The sequence below is a fragment of the Lissotriton helveticus genome, chromosome 7, assembly GCF_964261635.1.
Source record: "Lissotriton helveticus chromosome 7, aLisHel1.1, whole genome shotgun sequence".
Classification (NCBI taxonomy): Eukaryota; Metazoa; Chordata; class Amphibia; order Caudata; family Salamandridae; genus Lissotriton; species Lissotriton helveticus.
In genome coordinates, this window is record NC_136068.1 from 1,737,130,906 (window position 1) to 1,737,155,823 (window position 24,918).

At 45.4% G+C, this 24,918-nt stretch overlaps 1 protein-coding gene across 1 annotated transcript in view; it reads right to left on the reverse strand.

The window, feature by feature from the left end:
- Nucleotides 1-24,918, reverse strand: part of LOC144770719 (lens fiber membrane intrinsic protein-like) — a 177,575-nt gene that overhangs the window by 57,805 nt on the left and 94,852 nt on the right. Inside the window, exon 3 of the mRNA XM_078655451.1 lies at nt 17,254-17,403. Coding sequence (XP_078511577.1) covers nt 17,254-17,403 — 150 coding nt within the window. The remainder of the gene's footprint in view (nt 1-17,253; nt 17,404-24,918) is intronic.

Sequence of the window (24,918 nt, forward strand, 5' to 3'; positions counted from 1 at the left end):
GACAATTTACTCCTTAGTAAAATCGGTGATCTAATTAGATTCCATCTAAAACCTATAGAAAAGTCTCTACATCAGGTTGAAATCCAACTAACCCAACTGTCTTTAGTTCTAAACTCAAGTAAAGTTACCAACAAAGACACTAATCCAGTTCAAGGGAGGCCCCTCATTCAGATTGCAAAAACATCTAAGGCAGGTTCGACTGTATTGAACCCCTCCAATATGAACCAAAAGGCACCCCAGAAACAGTTACAAAAACAGCCACCATTAGCAGTAACTAAGGTCCAAGTACCTCCTAATTTATCCAATTCCACATCGATCCCACCCCCTACCCACTCTAAGACACAGACCTCCACTCAATTAAAACCTTCTTCCGCCCTACCTACCCAGGCCCCCACCTTCCCAAAACACCCAGTTGCATTTAATACCATACCGAGAAATAGAAAGGGGAGGGGCCATCCTATCCATCTTCCCCCTGAAGCTTCCCCCTATGTAGTAATTATGACAGGTGTTCCGGAACTCTCTCCCAATCAGGATGAACCGGTCTGGTCACTAAAAAACAAAGTAATATACTGGCTGTCCAACAATAGACCATTACCACCCTTCCTGGACAATAGAGTCACCACTGTGCGTAGAGTCCCCTGGTTAGGCTCTGAGCCCAAAAACATCCAGGGTGATTGCGTCATAGTGAACTTTGCCGACCCAAATACAGTAGAGCACATTTGCTCCTGGGGCGACCACACATCCACTGAAGGGATAGTCACTCATAGATTGTCATACTTTTACCCTCCGGCTCCACGACACAATGTCGGTCCTCCTTGGAGCTGGACAAGAGTGGGGAATTGGGATGGGAACAGAGACCGGTGCCACTGGGCAGGATATGGATTTAGCAACCCAGCCCCTGGTCCCTTCACAAATTGGAGAGGCCCACCCCTAACTAATAGATATGAATGTCTTGATATGGTTGACTGACCATCAGCTCCCTCCACAAATACCAAATGTAGAATCAATATCCAAGTTCAAACTACTTCAATCTTCAGAGGAACACTGATGGCAGGAACAACTTGCACTTCCCCTCCTGGCTCTCTTGTAGAGCCTTTTACCCCTCCGATGGAACTATCCCCCTATCCGGTAATTTTTCCGGAACATGAACTCAAACACGATTACCCACCCCTCCCTCAAGAGTCACCTAAGAGGCAACTACTCAACAACTCAGCCTTAAGTGAAATACATCTCTCTTCTCGCACCTCTCTCCCAAACACCCTGCCCCGACCCCCAACTCCCTCTGCTAATTCACAGCATTCAAATTCCACTTTACCCCGTACATGGGAACTCCCAATTATTTACTGGAATGTAGCGGGCCTCAGATCCAAGATCCACCTCCAGTCATGGACTGACGTGATCATCAAGCATAAAATAGTTTGCCTTCAGGAAACCTGGGCAATTGACCCTATTCACATCCAGGGTTATAAAACTTTCCACATTTCCGCCAGCCCATCCATTCACGGAAGATCTAAGGGCGGCTTAGTAATCTATTTTTCTAATATTATGTCACCCACGACTATAGAGGTATCTCTAGCGTCCCCTACTGTTCAAATCCTAAAGCTAGCTTTTGATAATACCTCTATCTACTATCTCATTAATATGTATAACAACTCCCCCCCGCTGAGTGTGTAAAGTCATTGTCAGATATCACCCTATATCTTCAAGAACAGAAAGCAAAATTCTCACATTACGCATTTCACTCACTCTAATATTGGTACTACTTTGAATGAATGTCTTTTTTCTTTAGAACTTGAGTTTGCCAATGAAATTGTGTATCCCCCTGTCGGGTTTAAGTCGACCTTTCACGGCAGAGGCCTTTCCACCACCATCGATTACATCCTGTGTTCGCAAACCCTAAAGAATCGCTTAAACCATTTCAGAACTGGTACTGATCCGTCAAGCGATCACTATTCCAACAGTATTACCATTATCCTTAAAACAGCCACATCAGCCCACACCAAGACTAGCCTCTTAACCCAGCAATCTCTGGCTATGGACAAAACTAATGGCTACACAGTAAAATGGTCAAATATAAATCCTAATGAGGTTACTAAAAAGATTATTCAAAAAACTCTTCCCCTAATAACCATCTGTCTAGCGGAGACCTCATCTCCTCATATGATCCTCTCTAGTTTTGTTAACATCCTAAAAGCTATCCAGCAGGAGCTCACTCGCCAACACAAGGTCCATGATAAGGACTCCCGGGGGTGGTTCGACACCCATTGCCGCAAAGCTCTCTGTGCGCTAAAAAGAGCACTTCATAGTCAAGATAGGTACGTGGCTCTAATAGCCACATTAAGAAGGAACTACAAACTGGCCCAAAAAACCCGAAAACGGGAAATAAAAAAGAATCTTTGGGCCCAATTGCACGAGAGCACAAGAAGTAAGGATTGCTCGCTATTCTGGCGAATAGTTAAATCCCCCTTCTTAGAGAACGCTACAGTTGTTCGTCATCTAGATGTGGCAGTATCTGCTGAAAAATGGGTGGCTCATTACTCACAGATTTTTGGGGCTTCCTCCTCTGCAACCTTGACTTCCCAGACCGAAGAGGAAGTCTTTACCACGGATAATATTTATCCTATCGACCTCCACTTCGATCTCGCGGAGGTCACAGCCGCATTGACTTCCTCGAAGACTGGGAAAGCTCCGGGCCCTGACGGAGTTCCCCTCGATATCTTTGTGAGTAATTTAGATTTATGGTCCCCAATTGTCGCACAAGTCATGACCGCAGCCTCCCAGGCCGGCCTAATTGAATCCTGGTCTACATCTGTGCTTTTACCCATTTTTAAAAAGGGTGAACGCGATAACCCAGCCTGTTACAGACCCATCTCCCTCTTGGACTCACTGGGTAAGGTCGCCGGGAGACTAATCCTGGAGCGTCTCCAGGACTGGGCCAAAGAAGAAGATCATAACCGACCTCCAGTTTGGGTTTCAAGAGGGACTGGGTACTGTAGAACAGGCCCTTAATTTAACATTGTTAATGCGTAAATATGCTAGGGCCAAATGCGGAAACCTCTATCTGGTCTATGTGGACCTAAGTTCCGCATTTGATTGCGTAATACACTCTAAGATGTGGGAGATACTGAGTAACCTGGGCGTAGACCCTCCACTCCTTAAATTCCTCCGAGAACTCTACACGGATGCTAAAGCATGTGTGAGGTATGGCATTAATGGAGAGTTATCGGATTCATTCAGCATAGCAAAAGGCGTTAGACAGGGGTGCGTCCTCGCTCCGTTTTTATTTAATATCTATACAAACGGCTTGGAGCAAGCGATGCTGGTAGACAACAAGGATCTCCCCTGCATAAACACCCGGCCTACTCCAGCACTATTATATGCTGACGATTCCGTTATTCTGGCGAGAACCCTAAATCAGCTCCAACTCCAACTGGACAAGTACTGTCAATTCATGCTTTCGCTTGGGTTAAAAGTAAACAAGTCTAAGACTTTTGTGATGTATATAGGTAAGAAAGCCCAGAAACGCAAATCTCTTTTTATAGATAATGTCAGATTAGAAAACGCTAGGGAATACCCTTATTTGGGGATCCTTATTGATGATTATAACACATGGAAACCTGCTATCACCAGCAAAAAAATGCAGTTCCAGCGCACAACCATGGCGCTGACGTCTTTTTCCAGGAAGTTGGGTAAGCCCGCGCCCCATGAGTTGCTCAAAATTTATCAAGCTAAATGTCTGAGTGTGGCAACTTACGGAGCGGGCGTATGGGGCTATGCTCCTGTTGGAGAGCTCCAAGTAATCGAAAATGCCTTTCTGAAATATGTATTAGCCCTCCCTCGAAGTGCTCCAAATTACGGAAGCCACATCGAGCTCGGTTTGGACTATCTAACTGACATCATTAGATACCAACCGATCCTCCTCTGGCACCGTATATGGACCAAAGAGCAATGCCATCTCACTCGGTCACTAATAACCGATTGTCTATCCCTAACTCACTGGAAAAAGATCCCTTGGTTACTTTATGTGTTTAATTTTCTGAATGATCTGAACTGTTTAGCTTTTTTTACTAATCCTTCCTTACTCACTGACATCCCTAGAAAGACTCTGAAAAATGTATGTGTCGCCCATCTAAGAGATCTTCGCATGTGTTCAGAAATGGGTAAACACTCAAATAGCCAACTAATGACGATCCAATCCTCCTCTGGCATTCAACCATATCTGTCATTTTATTTGTCAAATTTTGATAGATATGTTTTAACTAGATTTTGTTTTGATTTTTTCTATCGTCTTGTCTCGTTCCCTGAGGTTTCAGACTGGTCACGTGAATTATCTAGATGCCCTTGTGACGGCAAAACTCCTCAGTCTTCCTTGCATGTAATTTTATTTTGTAGTTTCTACGAGTTCCCGCGTAAACGCTGGTTGGTCCCACTTCTCCGTCAAACGGGACTGAGAAGATGCAGACCTGCTCTCCTGGCACTACAGTTTTTAGACACGCAATTTGTTGCTAAGAGTATAGCCTATTTTTTAAAGGCATGTCTGAAAATCCGATCCCAATTGGCTGTTTCTGCATTGTAAACCTTATACGCACAATTTACATTTAATTGTTTTCAAAATTGTGATGTATTAGTAAATAATGTACATACAACCACTTTTTTACAAATCTGATCTAAATGTTTTTTTTTTTGTTTTGTTTTGTTTTTAATAAGTACTTTTTATGATTGTAAACTCAATCGAAATAAAGTTTATTTGATTTGATTTGAATAAGACACTTTTTCACCAAATACACTGGGTGAAAAAATATGGAATGAGTGAGTGATTCTTTGCCATGGTAATGTGTGTTCTTTTAAAGTATTGCCATTTTCCAGTTGCTGTACTAAACAGTTTTAAAACACATACAGTAAATTATGTATACAAGTCCTAAATAATTCCCCACTACCCTTTCCCTTTGTATGTCTGTCACTTTGTTTTACAGGTACTTGAGACCTAACCAGGAGAAGGATTAATATATCCGTCTTCTCACTTCTCCACATGAATAGCCAAATCTATTTGTAGGAGACTGCACCCACTGAGACGCCCTCGGTCTCTATACACCCTTCACTTGGTCCTGAAGAAAGCCCCTTGACCTCACCAGGCAAACAAGGGCTGAAACATGTCGACCTATTTTACTTACTAATTACAGTGCGTGAGAGCCCTAATTACTCTCCATCACACGGCAACAAACTTTTTTAATATCAACTCGAATGCAGACCTAATAAAGACGAACATCTGGCTGCACGAGCATTTTTATTTGACCTACTCCACACATCACTGATCACTACTGTTTTAACCAGGGGTAAAACCTCCGGCTGGAGGATGCATAACTACTAACCCTATGATTATGCAAACATGTGACTAATTAGCGGAGAACCTAGATATACCGCTTCAAAGTAAGATCAGACACGTGCATGAGGGTTTTTAATTTGGGACATATATCGGTACGCGACCTGCATACCCAGGTTATGCAGGACAAGTGATCCTTCCCCACCTGATTTTGAGAACATCTTATCGTTTCATCAGTTTTCAGCACTATTTTAGCAACGCAAGCCCTACATGGTAACGACGATTTACATGCAGCTAGATCATTGTTTAATAATCTTCTTAATGGGGAGCTTTCTGTTGAGGATCTTGCACATAATGCTGTTGTCGAAATTGCAACCAAACTAGTGAAAGCCAAAGATGAACTTAAATTTTACAGGACTCCTCGACTTTGGTTGCAATATTTGGAAATGGCCAACATCCTGAAACAATTCTTAAAAGCTGAAAGAACAGGAAATTGGCATCTACATCTTGCAATGGTAAAGGAGATGCTGCCTTTTTTTGCAGCATGTGGCCATAATTTATATGCCAGTTCTGCACGACTGTATTATGAGACAATGGTTGAGCTTGAATTTGAATCTCCTGATGTATACTCGGCATTTGCAAATGGTCTGCATGTTGTCCAAAGAAGTGATAGGTTTTGGGGTGGCCTTTCCACTGATTTGGTAATTCAAAAAGTTCTAATGAAGAATATAAAAGGATTCGGCGGAATGACCCATGGAAAAGGTATGACAGAACAGCAGCAGCTTGTCTGGGCTATGTCACGCCCTATTTGCGCCCATTTGAATGAATGCATGCAGGACTTTGCTTCAGTGAAGAATGCAGCAAGTGAGCAACATGTTACTATGACCAGTTCTAGAATTGAACGCGATAAAGGAGATACACAGAAAGTACTGGTATATGTAGAACAGCTCAATGTTTTTGAGCGAGACAGCAACCTGCGTAACATTGTCACTGGATTTACCTATGGCAGTGATCTAATCCTGAACTTGCAGAAGAAATTGGAAATAGAATTCTTAATGAGATGACGGACAAAAGAGTCTCTGAGTTCTCTTTCAGAAAAAGCAACCAGGTGAAGGTAATGAAATCAGTTAAATCTGTTAACTTGAAAGAAGAAACCTTTGTTATGGATCCTGAACTATTGTTTCAGTGCTTGTTGCTTTGTGCTCCGACTAGTGGCGTGGATTTGCAGGAGGTGTTTCGTGATGAGCTTTGCTCATACCCAGCTAGTTTATTCAATAAGCATGGACTTATGAGGGAATCTGGGAAGTCGCAGCTTGCCAATTATATTAAAGAGCATGTACCAGCCATTGCTAATATGCCCGAAAATATGCAGTTCGTCATTGGTGGTGGGTGGTTACTACATCGCCTTCCTTGGAGTCCAAATCAGACAATCCATGAGCTGCTTTGTGCCTATGAGAGATATGTGCTAACAAAGTATGGCCAGGCAATAATAGTATTCGACGGATATGGAGATACGTTTTCTACAAAATCAGAAGCCCATCTAAAAAGAAACCGAGGTATTGTAGGACCTAAAGTAAATTTCATAACTTCTACCTCCATCGCATCCAGAAACAATTATTTCTGAGTAATAATGAAAATAAACATTGATCAATTATCACAAAAGTTGCAAGAAGCTGGGTGTAAAACAAAGCAAGCTCATAGTGATGCAGACTTCATGGTTGTTGTGGAGGCTATTGAGTCGGCCAAAACTCATCCTACAGCCATTGTTGGCGAGGACACCGATCTTCTCATACTACTCCTTCATCATTTTCAAGAAAACCAATTTGATATTTTCCTTTGCCCAGAACCTAAGAAATCTTCCAAAAACATAACTGTGTATGATATTAGGAAATTAGCAAAAGCTTTAGGTAATGACGTCTGCTTTCACATCTTATTTGCTCACACCGTATTAGGATGTGATACCACCTCCAAACCATTTGGATTAGGAAAACGTGACTCCATAAAGTTCCTAAGAAAATCAGACAGCTTCAAAGAAAGTGCTGCCGTATTCCAAACTTCACAAAAATCAACAGAGGAAATTGAAAATGCTGGTCTTAATGCTATTATAGAGTTGTATGGCGGTATAACAGGAGACATCAAACTACATGATATGAGACTTCGAACTTTCACTTCAAAGGCAACAAAATCAACAATACATGTGAAACCGGAAGTCTTTCCTCCTACAGAGGATGCCTGCAAATTTCATTCGCTGAGAGTATATCATCAGGTGCAGCAGTGGATGGGTATTCATATGGATCCATTACAGTGGAGATTTGAAGTGAAAGATGGAAGATTGGCTCCCATTAGAATGAGTCAAGCACCAGCACCAGATCATTTATTAAAATTTGTGAAATGTGGCTGTATCAAGAGTCAATGTGCAATGTATATGCAAAAGACGTGCACGGATTGTCGAGGAATAAGCTGTTACAATTCCATGGAAGCGGACATGGACGTTGATTGAAATCATACTATTCTCATACAAAGGAGTGCTATTTGAATTTATCTCTTTAACAATTTTCATTTGTCAGTGTCATATTGAGAAGTGCTATATTATCTAATGGAAATTTGTTTATCCTTTTCAAATGATGTTAAAAAAATGTAAATAAAAAATAATGTCAAAACTGGGGGGCGCTAGAGGGCGCACAGCGAGATGGCCGCACTGCTGTGAGGCTCTGCATGACCGAGTGACAATCCGACAATTATCCGCTTTATCCTGGGCCCCTGAGGTTTCTGAGGGCCCTGCTGAGTGTTGCTGTTAGGCTCCTGTGCCAGCTGTGCCACTTTGAGGCACTGCCTTTTGTGCTGATTTGGGTGCCTGAACATCCTTGTGGCGGGGCCTGCAAATGGCAGCCGCAGCACCCCTGTAGACATTGTGTCGGGAGCTGCCTGCAACCTGAGCCCTATTGGCGCGCTGAATACTGCGGTTGTGCTGGGCGGAGCCGGCGGGGATATTCGCTGGTAGACGCTGCCTCCGCTTGAGACGACACTGGGGTCTCTCGGCTCCGGCGGCGATCGGAGAGGAGGCCGGTGAGCGGAGGGAGTGGAGCTGCCTGGGCTGCGGAGGTGGGATCGGGTCTAGGACGGGGGCTGGGCCCGGCTCGCTGTGTCTGGTGCGGGGCAGCAGAGAACATCTAGGGGAAAACAGGAGTGCGGCGGACCGGTAGGCAGCAAGGACCCCCCACCCGAGCCTGAGACGCTGGGCGCCTCCTGTGCTGGCCGACGCTGTGAGCATGGCAATTGCAGACTGGGCCTGCCTGCTAACAATGTTTACGGCCTGATGGGCATATGTATGGGGAGCGCCTGCATTTCTGCAGGAGGAATTGGAGGCAAGACGCTGAGCTGCCAAAAAACGCTGTAAATATTGCTGCTGTGGTTTGGGCCTACCGTTTATGGTGCGCAAAAGCCTAGCGCGCTCCTGTGAGAGGAGAGCCTGAACACACTGAGTCGTGGCACCGTGCCTGGTTGTGTGGAGGTTGACTCTGGAGATTACTCGTCTTCATTTCCCCACTTTGTGGAGTTGGTTTCTCGGGAGATCTCCATTGGATTGCAGCTATATTGACTTTCTGGTGCTACACTATATACCAAATCACGACTTGAACCTGGCTGCAATAACGGAGCGCCTGGTTGGGGGATCTCTGTGTGCTCGAGGAGCTGTGGTGCTTAAGCTACAATTGGAGAGCATTTGTTGGAACTACAGGCCTGCTGGGAACCCACGAGGAGCTACGCTGGTTTTTCTTTCCGTGGTGCGAAGTGTGGCTTCGAGGGGTCTCTGGAACTTCTAGGTGCTGTGTCTTGAGAGCTGCCTGGGTTGGGTGCTGCAGCGCGCCCTGCGAACATGGGCCGGATGGACAAAAATCAGTCCAAGCTTCCCTTTTAGTCACGGCGGGTGCCAAAGACTTCACAGAAAGCCGCCTCTGACTCTGTGGTAGACGCAGAGACAGATGGGCACCCCATGCTAGAGGCCACATTGGTGTCAATGCAGCGGACCCTGCAATCGATAGAGGGAGGTATGGCGGCTGTAAACCACAGGCTTGACCACATGTCCTTGCAGCTGGAAAAACTAAATGCACGTATGGGGGAAGTGGAGCAGAGGGTTTCAGCTGCGGAGGATGGCCTGTCCATGGTCACGGATAAAGCACTGAATATGGAAAAGATCCTTTCTCTAATACAAGCAAAAAACAAGGACTTGGAAGCGCGGTCCCGGCGCAACAACATTCGCGTTACGGGACTGCCGGAGTCCACGAATGTGGGAAGGATGGAGACCTTCATGGAGCGCCTTATCACAGACATCTTTGGCACAGAACAATTGTCTAACATGTTCATGGTGGAACATGCCCACCATTCATTGGCTGCTCGCCCTGTCCCTGTGGCCCCTCCCCGACCCATCATAGCTCGGATTTTGGACTATAGGGATAGGGACACCATTTTACGCCTGGCACAGGAGAAGGGGAAGATTGAGCACCAGGGGAACTCACTTGCTTTTTTTCCGGATTTCACGGTCGCTGTCTAGGCCGCGCGGAGAGAGTTTGGCACGGTGAAGCAGTTTCTACGCACAGAGGAGGTCCCATATACTATGCTGTATCCGGCCCGCCTTCGCATCGGCACTGTGGCGGATAACAAGATATTTTCCTCCCCAAAGGCTGCATTGGACTATGCGAAAAAACTGAAACGCAGGAAGCGGGACTCTACTGAGAGCTCCGAGAGGGAGGGGCAGGATGATGCTGCAAGTTGAAGGTTCTGTCGTGGGGAACTGTATGATTTTCACTTGAAGTGGTCAGCTGGTATTTGTGATTGTTTGCCTCACTTTGACACTGGCATGGGTTTCAGGTTCCACTTTACTGATCACGCTGTTGTTGGGAAGCAGTCCTCCATGGGTGGGTGAACACAGGGGAGGCATTGACTGTATGTTGCATTGCTGTTAGATGTGCATTTTGGCTAACTGACCTTCCTCTGATTCTTGGGGTGTTAGCTAATACTGTGAGATGTCTGGTTTTACACTTACGAACTATGCAATTTTTGTACTGTCCTGGAGGCCTGTTGTCTTTCGCAAGTTCAGGAGCCTGTGGGCTCCCTTTTCTATGCTAGAGTACACAGGGTTTGTCAGGTGGAGCTGGGATGTTTATACATTGCCCGCTCGGTCAACTCCTGCTATGCGGGAGACGTGCACCTCAGTGCCCCCTACGCATGGGTGTACCCCAAATTCTACTTCTTGTTGTTGAAGGGGGGGGTGGACTGGGATGGGTTCTGGGATGGCTTTGGCATAGTTGGGGTGCTGAAGTGGGTGGTGGGGGGGCTGGGATGGGGATAGGGTTGGATGGTAGTTCTTTGTTCTCTGCCAGGGGCTTGGGTATGTTATGCATAATATGCTGCAGCTTACGGTCTCAATGCTCTAAATATATTGTTTGCTGTTTCATCTTCCTGTCACCCAGTTATGGGTAGTTCCATTAAGTTTGTTACTTGGAACGTCCGTGGATTAAATTCTCCACAGAAGATTAGGATGGTGTTTGCAGGCTTATATCGTACAGGTGTGAATGTCGCTTTTCTACAGGAAACGCATTTAGCAGCTGCGTCAGTACGGAATGTTGGGATGCGCTGGGCCAGTGTGCGTGTGTCTTCTTCGTATTCCTCGTATGCTAGATGAGTGATCATCCTGGTGAAGAAAGGGGTCCCCCTCACCGTCATTAAGGTAGACTCGGATGATAATGGTAGGTTTGTGATGTTGCATGGCCGGCTTGGTGGAGAGAGTGGGCTTCTAGTGAACATCTATGGGCCGAATGTGGATGATCCGGCGTTTTTTACGGAGGTGTGGTGTAGGATTCTGCTGTTTCCGCCTGCTGAGATTATTTGGGGTGGGGATTTTAATGTGTATCTGGATGCGGCCAAGGATAGGCATGGTTATGGCGAGGTCCGGCAGAAAAGTGCTTCAGATGTGCTGTGGTGTCTTATCGATGCTGGGCATGTACAGGACATCTGGCAGATGCGGCACTCAGAAGCATGTGAGAGTACGTGTGTGTCCACGGGGAGGGGCTCCTGGTCCCGCATCGATTACTGGCTGATTTTTGGTGCGGTGGGTCATTGGGTCAAGAGTGTTGTGCATAGGGCCAGAATGCTTTCCGCTCATTCCCCAGTGCTCATGGAGTTGACTTTACCGAAATATGCGGCACCGCAGTTTGCCTGGCGGCTCCAGCCATCGGATCTTAAGGATCCAGTGTTCAAGCAAACTATTGAGGAAGCGATTGAGAATTATTTTACAGACAATGAGGGCACGGTGGACAGCGCGGGGGTCTTGTGGGAGGCCTTCAAGGTTACCATTATGGGGGCATGTATAGGTGCCCAGGCGGGGGTGCTACGGGATCTTCGGCGTAGGATACGGAAGCTGGCGGAGGATATCAATACTCTGGAGCGAGCCTTTGACGATGATCCAACTGCGGATAAGCTAGCTCAGATACGTGAACTTGTCACCGAACATAATGACACTGTAGACCAGGAGATACGACATTGCTCTAGGCGTAGAGTAGCGTGCTATTATGGTGAGGGTGGACGGCCTAGCCGCTCTCTTGCCCAGAAGCTGAGTGAGCCCCGTAGCCAGGAGCCCATAAATGAACTCATTGACGATGCAGGCGAATCCCATCATTCGATGGAGGAGCTTTGCGATGTGGTGCTGAACTTTTATAAAGATCTTTACGCCGCCAGAGACTCCCCTTCTACAGTGTAACGCATGAGTATCTAGATGATGTGGCGTTGGGCTGGCTGTCCCAGACACATCGTGAATATTTGGTACAGCCGTTTGGCGAGGAGGATGTGCGCGTGGCTATAATGGCTCATCCTACATTCAAATCTGCTGGTTCCGACGGTCTGCCAAGTGAACTTTACAAGGCGTTTGCTGCGCGGTTGGATACACAAATCTTGGCTAAAATGATTGCCACTAGACTTCAACCCCTGGTGCCCTTGCTGGTCTTACCAGATCAGTCTGGTTTTGTGATGGAGAGATCCACCACAAACAACCTCCGCACGTTATTCTCTACATTGTATTACTTCGACGCTGACTTTCAAGCCGTTGCAGTGCTTCTCGACGCTGCGAAAGCGTTCAATTCTGTCCATTGGTCCTACATATTCACGGTGCTCTACAGGATGGGATTCCCGCCCTTCTTTGTGCAATTGATACCGGTTCTGTATAACGGCCCGGTCGCCAGAGTGTGTGTCAACGGTAGGGTCTCCACCTTATTCCCTATAGAGAGGGGTACGCGGCAGGGGTGCCTTCTATCGCCCATTCTCTTCTCTTTGGTGATTGAGCCCCTGGCGTGCAAACCTCGCCAGAAGCACTCTGACGCGGCTCTGCGGTTTCGGCAGCGCCTGCTTGTCGTCTTGCTCTATGCGGACAACATGTTGCTCTACGTTCGGGAGCCGTCGGTCCATCTTTCGCCTTCGTTGAGGGAATACGTAAAATTCGAGAGGTTTTCTGGCTTGAGTATCAATTGGTCTAAATCTGTGGTCTTTCCCCTTACGGAGGGCACGAGGGAGATAGAGCAGGATTTTCTGCTGCACTGGACTTCTGAGCCGGTGAAATATTTGGGGGTAATGATACATAGGGATCCTGCGGTAGTAATCACAGAGAATTATGGGCGTGCAATTACGCGTATAACGGAGCAGGCAGAACGGTGGGCGCGGCTGCCCTTGTCACTGGCGGACAGGATTGCGGTTGTAAAAATGGTGTTCCTACCCAAGATGCTGTACTTTTTCATTAACATCCTGATTAAGCTGAATATGTCCTTCTTCCAAACGCTGCAGTCGGTGCTGCTTACATTTGTCTGGGGAGGTAAAAAATCACGCTGCAGGTGGGATCTCCTTGTACAGCCATTTAAGCGGGCGGCTTCAAGGCGCCGGATATTCGCCTGTACTATCTCTGCGCCCAGGCACACTTTGCCCATTACTGGCTTTTCCCGCAGAGATTTCAGCCGCATGTAGCCATCGAGGCTGACGCGGTCCTTCCTCTTCCAGTACAGGTTATGGTTCTCTCTGGTGGCTCAGGTGGGCCAAAGCAGGAAATTAACACCCCGCTATGTACGTCCTGGGCGTGGAAAGCTCTGGCTGCTAGAGCTCAGGTCCCATATTGATGTGCACCACTGCTGCCCATTGCGTCGCATCCGGGGATATCAGCTGCTCGGGAACCCGCGGCATTAAGGGAGCTTGCGGCAGCAAACATTACCCGGATGGGCGATCTATACACCGGGGGAAGATTCAAAACTCTTGATGAGGCCCAGAACAACTCTACTCGGTCCTTTATGTTCCGCTTCATGTATGTCAGGGTACGGCAGGCTGTGCTGTCGGTATATCCATACTTGCCAGCGGAGCCGAAGACACTTCGGGCGTTACAGGCATTGCTGACTGTGGTGAGCAGGAAGGGACTTATTACAAGGCTATACTATGCTTCCCAGCGGGAGCAGGAGTTTGAAGATCATCAGTCACGTCAACGCTGGCAATCAGCAATGAATACTCCACTTCCAATTGAGGTGTGGTCGGCATGCTGCCAACTCACGGGCCGGCTCACAGCCAACTGTAACCTCAGGATCATCCACTTCAAATTTTTACATCAAGTACATTACTCACCGCTACAACTCCAGAGGTATGGCCTGAGGGACTCGGCAAGGTGTGTGAGATGTGGTGCAGGAGAGGCCGATTTCTATCATGTTGCCTGGTCATGTGGGAAAGTTTTTACATTTTGGACGGATGTGGCATGGATCTTGTCGGAAGTGGTGCTTGAGCTGGTGTCCTGTACGCCTGAGGTGTGCCTTTTGGGTTATGTAAGCAAACTGAAGCCTGCCAACAGACGCCTTGTGGCGGTCTCCACTTTGATGGCAAAGCGGGTGGAGGTGAGGAGATGGGGGTCGAGGTCCATTCCTACAGTCAAACAGTGGCTCACGGATCTGGTGTATTGTAGGGATTTGCTGCAGGCATACGAGGAGGAGCCGCCTGAAGCCTCTCGTCCTAAGGACTTCTGGAGCCAAATTACGGCCTCCATGTTAGCACAACCTGACATGTTCTGAAGGGCGCGATTTTGTGCATGGACCTGCTATGGACACCTTTGCAATGTTATTATTGACGGGGAAGATCTTCACTCCTACACTGAAAGGTGTTATTCAGATATTGTCCTACTGACGCTACTTGTAGAGTACCTGGTAGACTGGCCACAATGGTACAGGGAGAGCCCCTATATGTAGGGCTCGAAAGCTGTTATTTTTAAGCGCCTGACGGATGTTTTCTTGGAGGGGAGGGGGAAGGGGGGAGTTGGGAGGTTTACTGTGCTTAATATATTTGTTTGCATACTTATTGAGAGGCTTATCGCAGCAATTGTATACACCTAATTTATGCATATCTTCATTGTATGAGACGTGCATTACCAGCGATGAAAAGTACTGTATGCTGCTCTGTTGAAACCTCTAATAAAAATAAAAAATAAAATAATGTCAAAACTATTTTTGGCATATTAACATATAATTATCGTTGTTTATTGTATTAATCCCAATTTGATGTTGTAGTCATCAGTAACAATTTTTGATGTTATTTCTGACTTTGCCGTCCCTAAAAACATATAAAATGATACCACACATGGGCATATAAACAGTTATACCCTTTATCTCAAATAATGGGCAGCCATTTGGAAAAATTCCCCATATTGGATTAACACGTCATGATAGAGTGGTAGACTTTTCACCATCGTTTTCTACGGAAAAATTTCAATAACAATCCACTCACAGAAATTATATTGCAATTAGTTCTAGGGTAGCCCTTTTTAGAAATAATTTTACTGGACTAATAGAAGTAGAGACATCCACCAGTGCTGGGCTCTCCTATAAAGCAATGTATTTTTACAGCAATATAATTGGTTTAAATATGTTGAAGATAAATGTAGATTTACACATAGATCCTTGGAGATGAGCATAGAAGCCACAAGATGGCCACCATGTTTTCCTCCACATAGTGACATGGTTTGGCTATGTTTCTCATCCATGCTACTGAGGTGTCAGAGCATTGTGGGCTATGTCTGTAACTGATGTGCATCTTGAAGACACTTCCAGGTATTACATCCGCAGGTTATTTAATGGGAAGAAGTCTGTGGAAGCAGTTGAAACGGGTAACTCTATCTAAGGGGACTTTTGCACATGTAGATGTATACACATGCCTTGGCCTAAACCTCTGCCTAGACTGAATTCAAAGAGAAGGGGACATGAATGCATATTAGTTGACCCACATGCCCGACTCTCGTATAAAACGTGGTTAGAATAAATATGACTATGGAGTTATGGCTAGCAGGACTACTGGCATTTCTAGGTGTAAATTGGCCAAATATAGTTCTAAATCACATGGGCAGAGATCTCTGCCAATTAAATCTGAGGAAAATAGCACACACCTGACAATCACCATCAGTCCCAGGGATTATAGTCTTATCATACTATCTATTAGATAAATGTAGAAGAGGTGATGGAACCCTTATTTGTATTTTCTATTTTCTTTTCAGGTTACACTTATTGAGATCGTATCAGCTTCACCTCCATAATAACACAGAAAATAAATAAACAACCAAAAATCATATCAGTACACGGTGGTGACTTTAAAGAAACTCACAGTCATCTGTTCCAACCCATGGTCCATTATATGCAAATGTTCAGTATTCAACCAAAGACGTTTCAGGGTTTGTGTAAAAGAGGCGTGACTTCTTTAGTCCATTCTAAGCACTGAAAGTGCACTCTGCAACGTGTGTCTGCTTCCTGCGTTACCGAAAGGGAGTGATATTTGTCAGACTGTGGGTGGTAGTGGTGCCATACACAACACATTCCTACAACAATGGTGCAGCGTGTCATGGCGTATTTGCAGGAGGGGAGCCAGGTTTGGGTCCCTGCATTTGAATCAAAAGCAAGGGAGAAGGTTAATGACATAGCGCCTTGCTGAGAATGCAGCAATATAGCACTGTGATATAATGCACTGATAGCAGAGCCTCAGATTAGGGGAGGAACACATTAGTAGGACAGTATGGGGGACTGACAGCACAGGAAAAGCAAGGAGATGGACAAGGAGGCCCAGGAACAAAATACTACAAGGCTCTGTTGTTTAGGAGGAGTTATTGTAGTAGTCTGCTGACCCTAACAATGCTGCATCTGCAAATATGCTCAAAAAACGAGTCCAGAATGAAACATGCAGGTCTGGAAGGGTAAAGATAAAGGTCCGTAAATGTAAATGTAAATGTGGGTTTACTTGTAAAGCGCACTACCCAGGGCATCCTGGCGCTGTATACCGCTGTGGAACCCTTCCTGGTTTTCCCTGTGAGATGCCCCATACTGGGCACCCCCAAGGTGGAACCAGGCATCCCAGCGCCACCGGGGCCGTTGTGGAGATTACGCAAGCTATTGCCCAGAGTTGCAGAGTGCGACCCATGATTAGAGTAGGCACCAATGCGAGAATTGTTGAGTCCGCGGACATTGAGCCTGATACCCTGCCTCGTTGGGAATTGAACCCTGGTCCTGGGCCAGACCTCTGCATCCGGGTCTGCCACCTCTAACCAGTAAGCCACACTTCTCCACCAATGACTGAAAAGCTTTCATTGATAAGCAAGACATACTGACTTTGCAATGCTTGTTATGTTTACACGACAAAGGCTTCACAAATACACACTGCGGCATGTATGTGGGAACCTTCTTATCCAGCCCTCCTTTAAATATTGGCGGATAAGCCTTCTGGATCCAGTCTGCTGGGGCACTCTCCAACAAGGATCTGCCAACTATCGCCACATCATCCTGGGTTCACTCCACCTGGAGACTCCTTTTTGTGTGCACTCTATTATTGTTACTAGCATAATATTATCATACAATAACGATAAAGGTATATATTTCATACTCCACCTGCATTGAGGGACCAGGACCCCGCCTGCTTCTGCATGTTCATTTTCCCTAGTGAGTTCTGACCCTTGATTACAGAGATCTGCGTGCTCACAGCCAGCACCAGGAAGACAAGGGCGATGATGAGGAAGGCTCGGGTCACATTCAGATAAACTGCACATAATAATAATAAAAAAATAAAATTATAAAATTATAAAAGATGCTCTATCGTCCAATTTATCATTTAAACCCTTATCTTCACACCAATTTGTATATGTTTTTACAATACAGTTTTGGTGTTTTTTTTGTTTGTTGCAGATCACCATTCGTGGACGCCTTTTGACGTCCCCTGTAAAACTTAGGGGCATATTATCAAGGGCCATATCGCTGCTTTAGCGGGACTTTTTCCAGCGAAAGCGGAGATATTTCTTTCGCCCTATTAGCAAGCTGTCGCTAACAGCAGTTAGCGACAGCTTTTAGGCAATAGCAAGCGGTTCGGGGCCCGCTTTTCATGTCAGCGATATTTATCGCTAATGACATGCAAAGTGGACGTACCCAACCTGTTAGCGACCGAAATCAGTCGCTAACATAGCTATCGCCTATTAGCAAGGCAGGCGAAGCGATTAAAAAATTCACGCTAAGCGCGAATATCGCCAAAACCTAACGCCTGCTCAGACCACTTCTTAGCCATTATATCCAATGGGAGGTGGATATTCTGGCTAAGTCCCCATTGGCGCTAATGCCTGAATATGGATTTCCAGCGATATTCACGCATTTCGCCGCTATCGCCGGAAATTTTATCGCATTTGAGATAAACGTTGCTAATAGCTCGTTATCTCTGCAATAGAATCCGGCGATGCGTGGTGATAAATTAAATATCGCTAAGCTCATTTAGTGATAAATATCGCTAGTTGTTGATAATATGCCCCATAGACACCCTACAGTCTATCCAGGACTTGGGACCTCTACTGTACCTTTCCAGCCCAGGTAATTGTTTATGGATAGTGGAGTCACAGCTCGAGAAGGGTAGCATCACCTGGTGTTAACAAGATGAGTTTATTTATCACATTCCACACTGTTTATGTATTTCAGCCTGATCTGTTTCCTTAGACGGCTTTTAAAGTTCCCCATCTGGACAGTCCGAGCCACCTATCTTTGGCGGTCCACCTTTCTTCCTGGTTGTTGTGCTGAACACAATCAGGTTGTTTCATTCACACGACCTTCTTTATATAATGCAGTTAATTTTTCCATGGCTATATATTTGACTGTATCATATATAATTTTTTAGATTATTCTTGCTGCAGTTCTGAGACAAGCGTGTTGCGTTGTCGTTTATCCTCGACCACGCACCCTCAATGCTACCGATAGGTAATCAGCTACTGCCCATACTCTCTCCTTATCTAGATGCTTCCTTGAATAGGTTGACTTAAATTTATTTTGTTCATTTCATTTAACAGCTGCTTTTATCATTCAAAGTACGGTGTCCAGCTCCTTGTGGTGTCTTACACTACACAAACTTGTAGGTAAGGCCCCATAATTGTTTAATATAGGAGCACTTCATTTCACGTATTCAGGTCACTATTTTCTTTGCCTCAACCACGTGATACTATTTGGGTTTTTTTCACATTGCTTTCTTCTTGCTCATTTCAACACTTTCATCTAGACAGCGCTCTAGTGGCTGGGCGATTTGGGCCCAACTGTTATAAAAGAGCCTATCACTGCAACTCCACAGATTGATTGCATAATACTCCTGAGGCGGAAGCCGGGAGGTTAGCCCACCAGAAACAGAATAATTGTTTTTTTAAGCACTGCATTTTATAATAGCATAGCGCTTTTTAAAAAAATCGTCATTATTGCTTTTATCGTGTTTGAGGTGTAAACTCTGTGTAATCTGCCCCTGACGACCACACTGAGCCGCTTTCACTGTAGATTCAAATACAAGTCACAAAGCTATTCTCAAGGCTCCCGGTCTCCTAAACAATCCCCCTCGAGGCAAGAATCCACAGCCGCCATCTTGGAACGGGGCCTGGACAGCGCTCTAGTGGCTGGGCGATTTGGGCCCAACTGCTATAAAATGGAATCCTCCTCCCGTCCGCGCAGCGGGAGGGCGCAGCGGGCGCGCCAGAGTCAAGCCCGTCTGGCCCCGTCCGGGCAAGGCCGGGCACTGGGCCACCCACTATGCCCGTTTCTCACAGTCACCGAATCAGACATTCACGTGACTACCTTCTACAATTCTGCACGGCCGTCTCAATTCCCACTCCCATTCCTCCACCCTCGCCTCAGGGTGAGTCTCCATGGATAACTAATCGCCACTCACCCGACCTTGTTAGCCTCGCTCTGCTGAACTGTAGATCGGCTTCAAAACATGCACTAGAGATCAATTTACTGATCCAAGACTTAAAATTAGATATACTCTTCCTCACAGAAACTTGGTTGACATCTCATTCTGGAGCTGACATTGTCAACATGCTACCCCTTGACCACCTTATACAGTATCAGAACAGAATGAAGGGAAAAGGAGGTGGTTTAGCGATTGTACACAGAAACACCTTTATATGCAGGCTACAAAAAGGAGGAATTGAGGACTGCGAAAGCACCCACTTCTCCATTCAAATAACTCCCAACAAATCCCTTTCAGGTATTCTTATATACCGACCACCCGGCAGTCTAGGAAATTTTGTCGGTTCATTACTAGAATCCACAATTTCCTCCTGCACCTCGACCTTCAATTTTATCTTGCTTGGAGATTTAAATCTACACTTCGAGGACAGTACAGACAAAATTGAAGGGGACCTCACATCAGAACTAAAGGCTCTTGACCTTCACTTACTAAACTCAGAGGCAACTCATACCAAGGGGCACCTTTTAGACCCTCTCTTCGCCAACCTGTCCAAAATTGAAGTCCAACCCTCACTCCCTCTTCCATGGTCCGATCACTACCTCATCTCAATCACTTGGCAAACCACTTTAAATACTCCCCACACTACAATTTCCCGAGAACATGATAGAATATGGTCCAGACTATCATTTGAGCGCTGGACCCGGGAGTTAACACTCTCCGCCCCTTCCGCGACCCCGACCCTGTTAAAGCAGATGATAATTTCACTAGATGGCTCACCTCCACTTTGGATGTAGTCGCCCCCAATAAAAACCTAAAGAAAAAAAGTAAGATCTTTAAATCCCCTTGGTACTCGCAAGAACTTAGGAATCTAAGAAAAATTTGTAAAATCCAAGAGCGGAAATGGAGGAAAAAATGGGACCCGCTCATCAAGGAAGAATACAAAAAAGCAATGAGAACTTATAAATTAGCTTGAAAATCAGCCCAAGCTTCCTTCTTTGATGAAAAAATTAAAGCTGCATCCAACTCGTCCCGAGAGACTTATAAAATAGTCAAAGAGCTTCTTAAAATTCCCAATTCCCCCTCAATTCAGCAACCCACAGTTGCCAGATGCAACCAAGTAGCCTCCTTTTTCCAAAACAAAATTACTAATATTCTGCAATCCCTCCCACCTATAGCTGATAACAACCTTCCTGTTGCCTTATTACCCTCCACTGTCAGCCCGACTCTGGATAGTTTCAATCAGCTGTCCAATGAAGACTTTTTGAAAGCTCTCTCAGACATGAAAAGTGGCTCTCCTAATGATCCAGCTCCCATCCGTATCCTCAAACAAGTCGGACCTACCATCTCACACCTGGCCACCAACCTTATTAATGTCTCTCTTAGCCAAGGAGTGGTCCCCCCCAATTGGAAACATGCTATAGTCAAAGCTTTACAGAAAAAACCAGGCCATGACCCTTCAGATCTGTCCAACCTTCGCCCAATCTCTCTCTTACCAGGCTTGAGTAAGATCGCAGAGAAGGTGGTCAACCAGCAATTGTCGGCTTACCTTGAAACCAACAATCTCCTACGCCCCTCGCAAACAGGCTTCCGTCGAGGTCAGGGGACCGAGACAGCCCTTCTGAAAGTGGTCGAGGAAGCCAGATGCATCTTGGATTCAGGAGGATCGGTTTTACTGATCCTCCTGGATCTAAGCGCTGCATTTGACACGGTGGACCATAAGATACTGATCCAGCGTCTATTTAGCTTGGGAGTGAGGGACACGGCACTTTGTTGGCTCTCCTCCTTCCTTAGGGACAGAACCTTTCAGGTCTGTGAAGGGAACGTGAGATCGGACCTTTTCCCCCTCCAGTGTGGGGTTCCCCAGGGCTCTTCATTGAGCCCTACACTCTTCAACACATACATGGCCCCCCTTGAGGATGTGGTTACTCCCTTTGGGATAAAAGCCGTCACATACGCTGACGACACCCAAATGGTTGTGTCATTTTCACTAGAAGAGGACAAACTCAAAAACCTCCATGACTGCCTAGAAGGAATCCATGCCTGGATGTCTAACTCAAGGCTTAAACTTAACGGCTCTAAAACCGAGCTCATGCTGCTGGGACATCAAATATCACCCCTCCCCACTGCTATGTGGCCATCATGCCTAGGACCCCTCCCGCAACCCAAGACTGAACTTAAAAGTCTAGGCTTCTGGATGGAACAGGACCTGTCTTTTAAAACGCAGGCAAAAAAAACAGCTGGTACCTGTGTGGGCTTACTCCGTTCAACTAGGAAGATTCTCCCACTACTTCCCGCACAATCACAAAAAATCCTCATCCAAGGTCTAATCTTATCAAGATTAGACTATAGTAACGCTCTCTTCTTGGCTGCCCCCGAATCCACGATCAATGTTCTCCAGAGAACACAAAATGCAGCTGCAAGAATTCTAACAGGAACCTCCCGCAGAGCATCAGCCAAACCTGCCCTAAAGGCACTACATTGGCTTCCGATCCGAGAAAGGGTCAAATTCAAGGCCTTATGCATAACACACAGAGCCATGCAAAATCAAGGGCCCCCGATGCTGAAGACCATGCTCTTCCCATATAAACCCAACAGGTCCCTGCGCTCTGCCCAAGGTAATCTGGCTACCGTCCACAGAGTCAAAAAGGCCCGCACTGGAGGACGTCGCTTCTCAGTTACAGCTGCAACTCTGTGGAACGCTCTGCCAATCCAACTACGTGTCGAACCTAACCACATGAAATTCCGGAAGCTACTCAAGACCCATCTTTTCCAGCAATAACCCCCCTTTCCTCCCCTGCTTCCACCACCAGTGGTTAATGCAATCTCAGCGCTGGGACGCTCCCGGGCAGCCATGCGCTATAGAAATCCCACATTCATTCATTCATCCTGAGGGTCTATCTTGTACCTCTTGTCTAGTTTCCTTGACATATTGGGTTCTATCAATTCTTCTATTTAAATTTTGAGCTTACTTCCCTCAAGTTTATCTTTTCTGGAGTGGTTTCTGATGTAACACCACAGCATAATCTCTACCTTCCCTCTAGTTTATTTTTCCTTGAGTGGTTTTTGATGTAGCACCACAGCATATTCCTTACCCTGCATGCACCTTGCGTTATCCTTTAACAGCCTCAGTGTACTTTATTGTCATATATATTATGTCAATTTATGTGTATATTTTTCTTACATATAGAAATTCAAGCGGTTCTCCTGAAGAAGGCGTATGTTACGCCGAAACGCACGTAGAGATTGTCATCTCATCTACTTCATTTTCCGAAACCCTAGTAATATTTTACTATTTGATGTTGTTATTATTGTTTTTCTATGCTTTGACGAAATATTTTTTATGTCTTGTCAGTCCATGATATGTATGTGACATTGATATTGTTTTATCACTTTTATATGCAAGAATAAAATGAAAAAATCTTTTTAACCTTCCTTGTTTGTCATTACACTGAGGTTCTGTTTATCATTTTGTATGTGTTACACCTGACTCCAGACAGGTATTCAGTTGCCTAGGAATTATTTTTACTTAAAGCTCTATCGCCCCATAACATTAGATTTTCAGAACGATCGCATGTGTGAAAAATAGAAGGAAGGGCCCAAAGGTACCCGCATATGTTAAAGAAGGTTTTTGTCATGATAACTTCTAGTTTGAAAGAAACGTATAAACGTTTCTTCATCCCAGAGTGTGTGAGGTACTGGGAAGGTATCATTAGCTGTTGTGTTGTTTATCTTGAGATTTCTCGAAAGGTTAGGACATCAGATGGACTGGTGTGGGACGACAGAGTAAAACATGTGACTGACTCTACCCCAGTCCTCTCGGCCTTTCTGAGGTAGAAGCCAGGTGGAAAAGCTCCTATTTTGCCTCATGGGCACGTCTTTCTCTTATGCCAACCACACATCAACTCCTCCAAAGGGCTACTTCAATGTTTTAGCAGCAGACAAACACCTGGGGCCTCATTTATGAAAAGTGACGCATCGCTGAATGAAAACAGCGATGCGTCACTTTTCACTGCGCTCTCCCTGCGACACTAACGATGCGTCATATTTACAGTATGACGCATAATGTCGCAAGGAGTTACAGATACGTCAGTATGTCTGACGTATCTGTAGGCGCAAAAGTGACGCATTGCTGGAGTGTCGCAAAAAGTGACGCAACTCCAACAATGTGTACTTTCACATGGGCAAGTCCCATGTTGTTAGTGCCTGTGTCAGTCTTACGCCAAGATTTGGACGCATTAGCATCCAAGAAATGGCGCAGTGAAATCTTAGAGATTTCACTGCGTCACTTCTATGACTCTTTCCTGCGTCAAAACGCCCCCCTTGCATACATTATACCTGGGGCAGGTATAATGTAGCGCAGGGGTTTACAAAGTGACGCATCTAGGTAGATACGTCACTTTGTAAATATGGTGCAACAAGGCACATTTTTATTCCACTGGTGCTTCAAAAAAAGTGACGCACCAGCGGCGTAAAAGTGACGCAAGGGCTCATAAATAAGCCCCCTGGTCTAAGATATGAGGGTAATTCATGCAAGGAAAGCCATTTGTTTAACTCTTCTAAGGAAATGTCTTGTAACTTCAAATAAATCTTTTAAGTATACATACATAAGGAATAACCATTTTGATGTGAATTAATCTAGTTAATCTAGCAAAGCCAATACGTACCATTCATAAAATCTAATCCAAGAAGTACATTGAAATCCAGCAGTCATTCTCCAGGAACGGCGCCCTGGATTCTTCATGCAAGTAATAAATGTTCAGGGCTAGCATAGCCACAGTCACTTGTTGACTAACATCTAGTCCTCAGAAATCCAAAACCAGTGACCTAAGCCAGTGTCTTTTCTAATATGTGGCTTTGTTAGAAAGAATAATACACATTGGGTAATGTCATTTCCTTGCACCGCCTTGCCCATGTGGAAACAAGCATTGGTAAGGCCAATAGACCCTTTTTTTTAAAAAGGCTGACCTAGTAGCTTCGCTAACAATTTTTATTTTGTCATTTGCACACATACAAGCATCGTGACTTGCTCACGCATGTCTGGCAATTTTAGGATATGTTATTAGTTAACGAGAACCCATTACAAGATGGCGGCTGGTGCATACACACAGGTAACAATGCACAGCAATCACTACTGTAAGACCTATCTCTTCCATTGGGCAACGCTAGGTTATCCTATTACATTTATTAAGTGATAGCTTTGGATTGCAAGCAGGTAGAGATATCATGTTTACACTCAAATTGTAATTTAAAATCCTCTTTAATTGTAAAAGCAGATTCTAAATCACAATTCTAAAATGCCGCGTTTATAAAGTTGAAATTTTCTTCTCGTAACCATTTGGTGCCTGCTA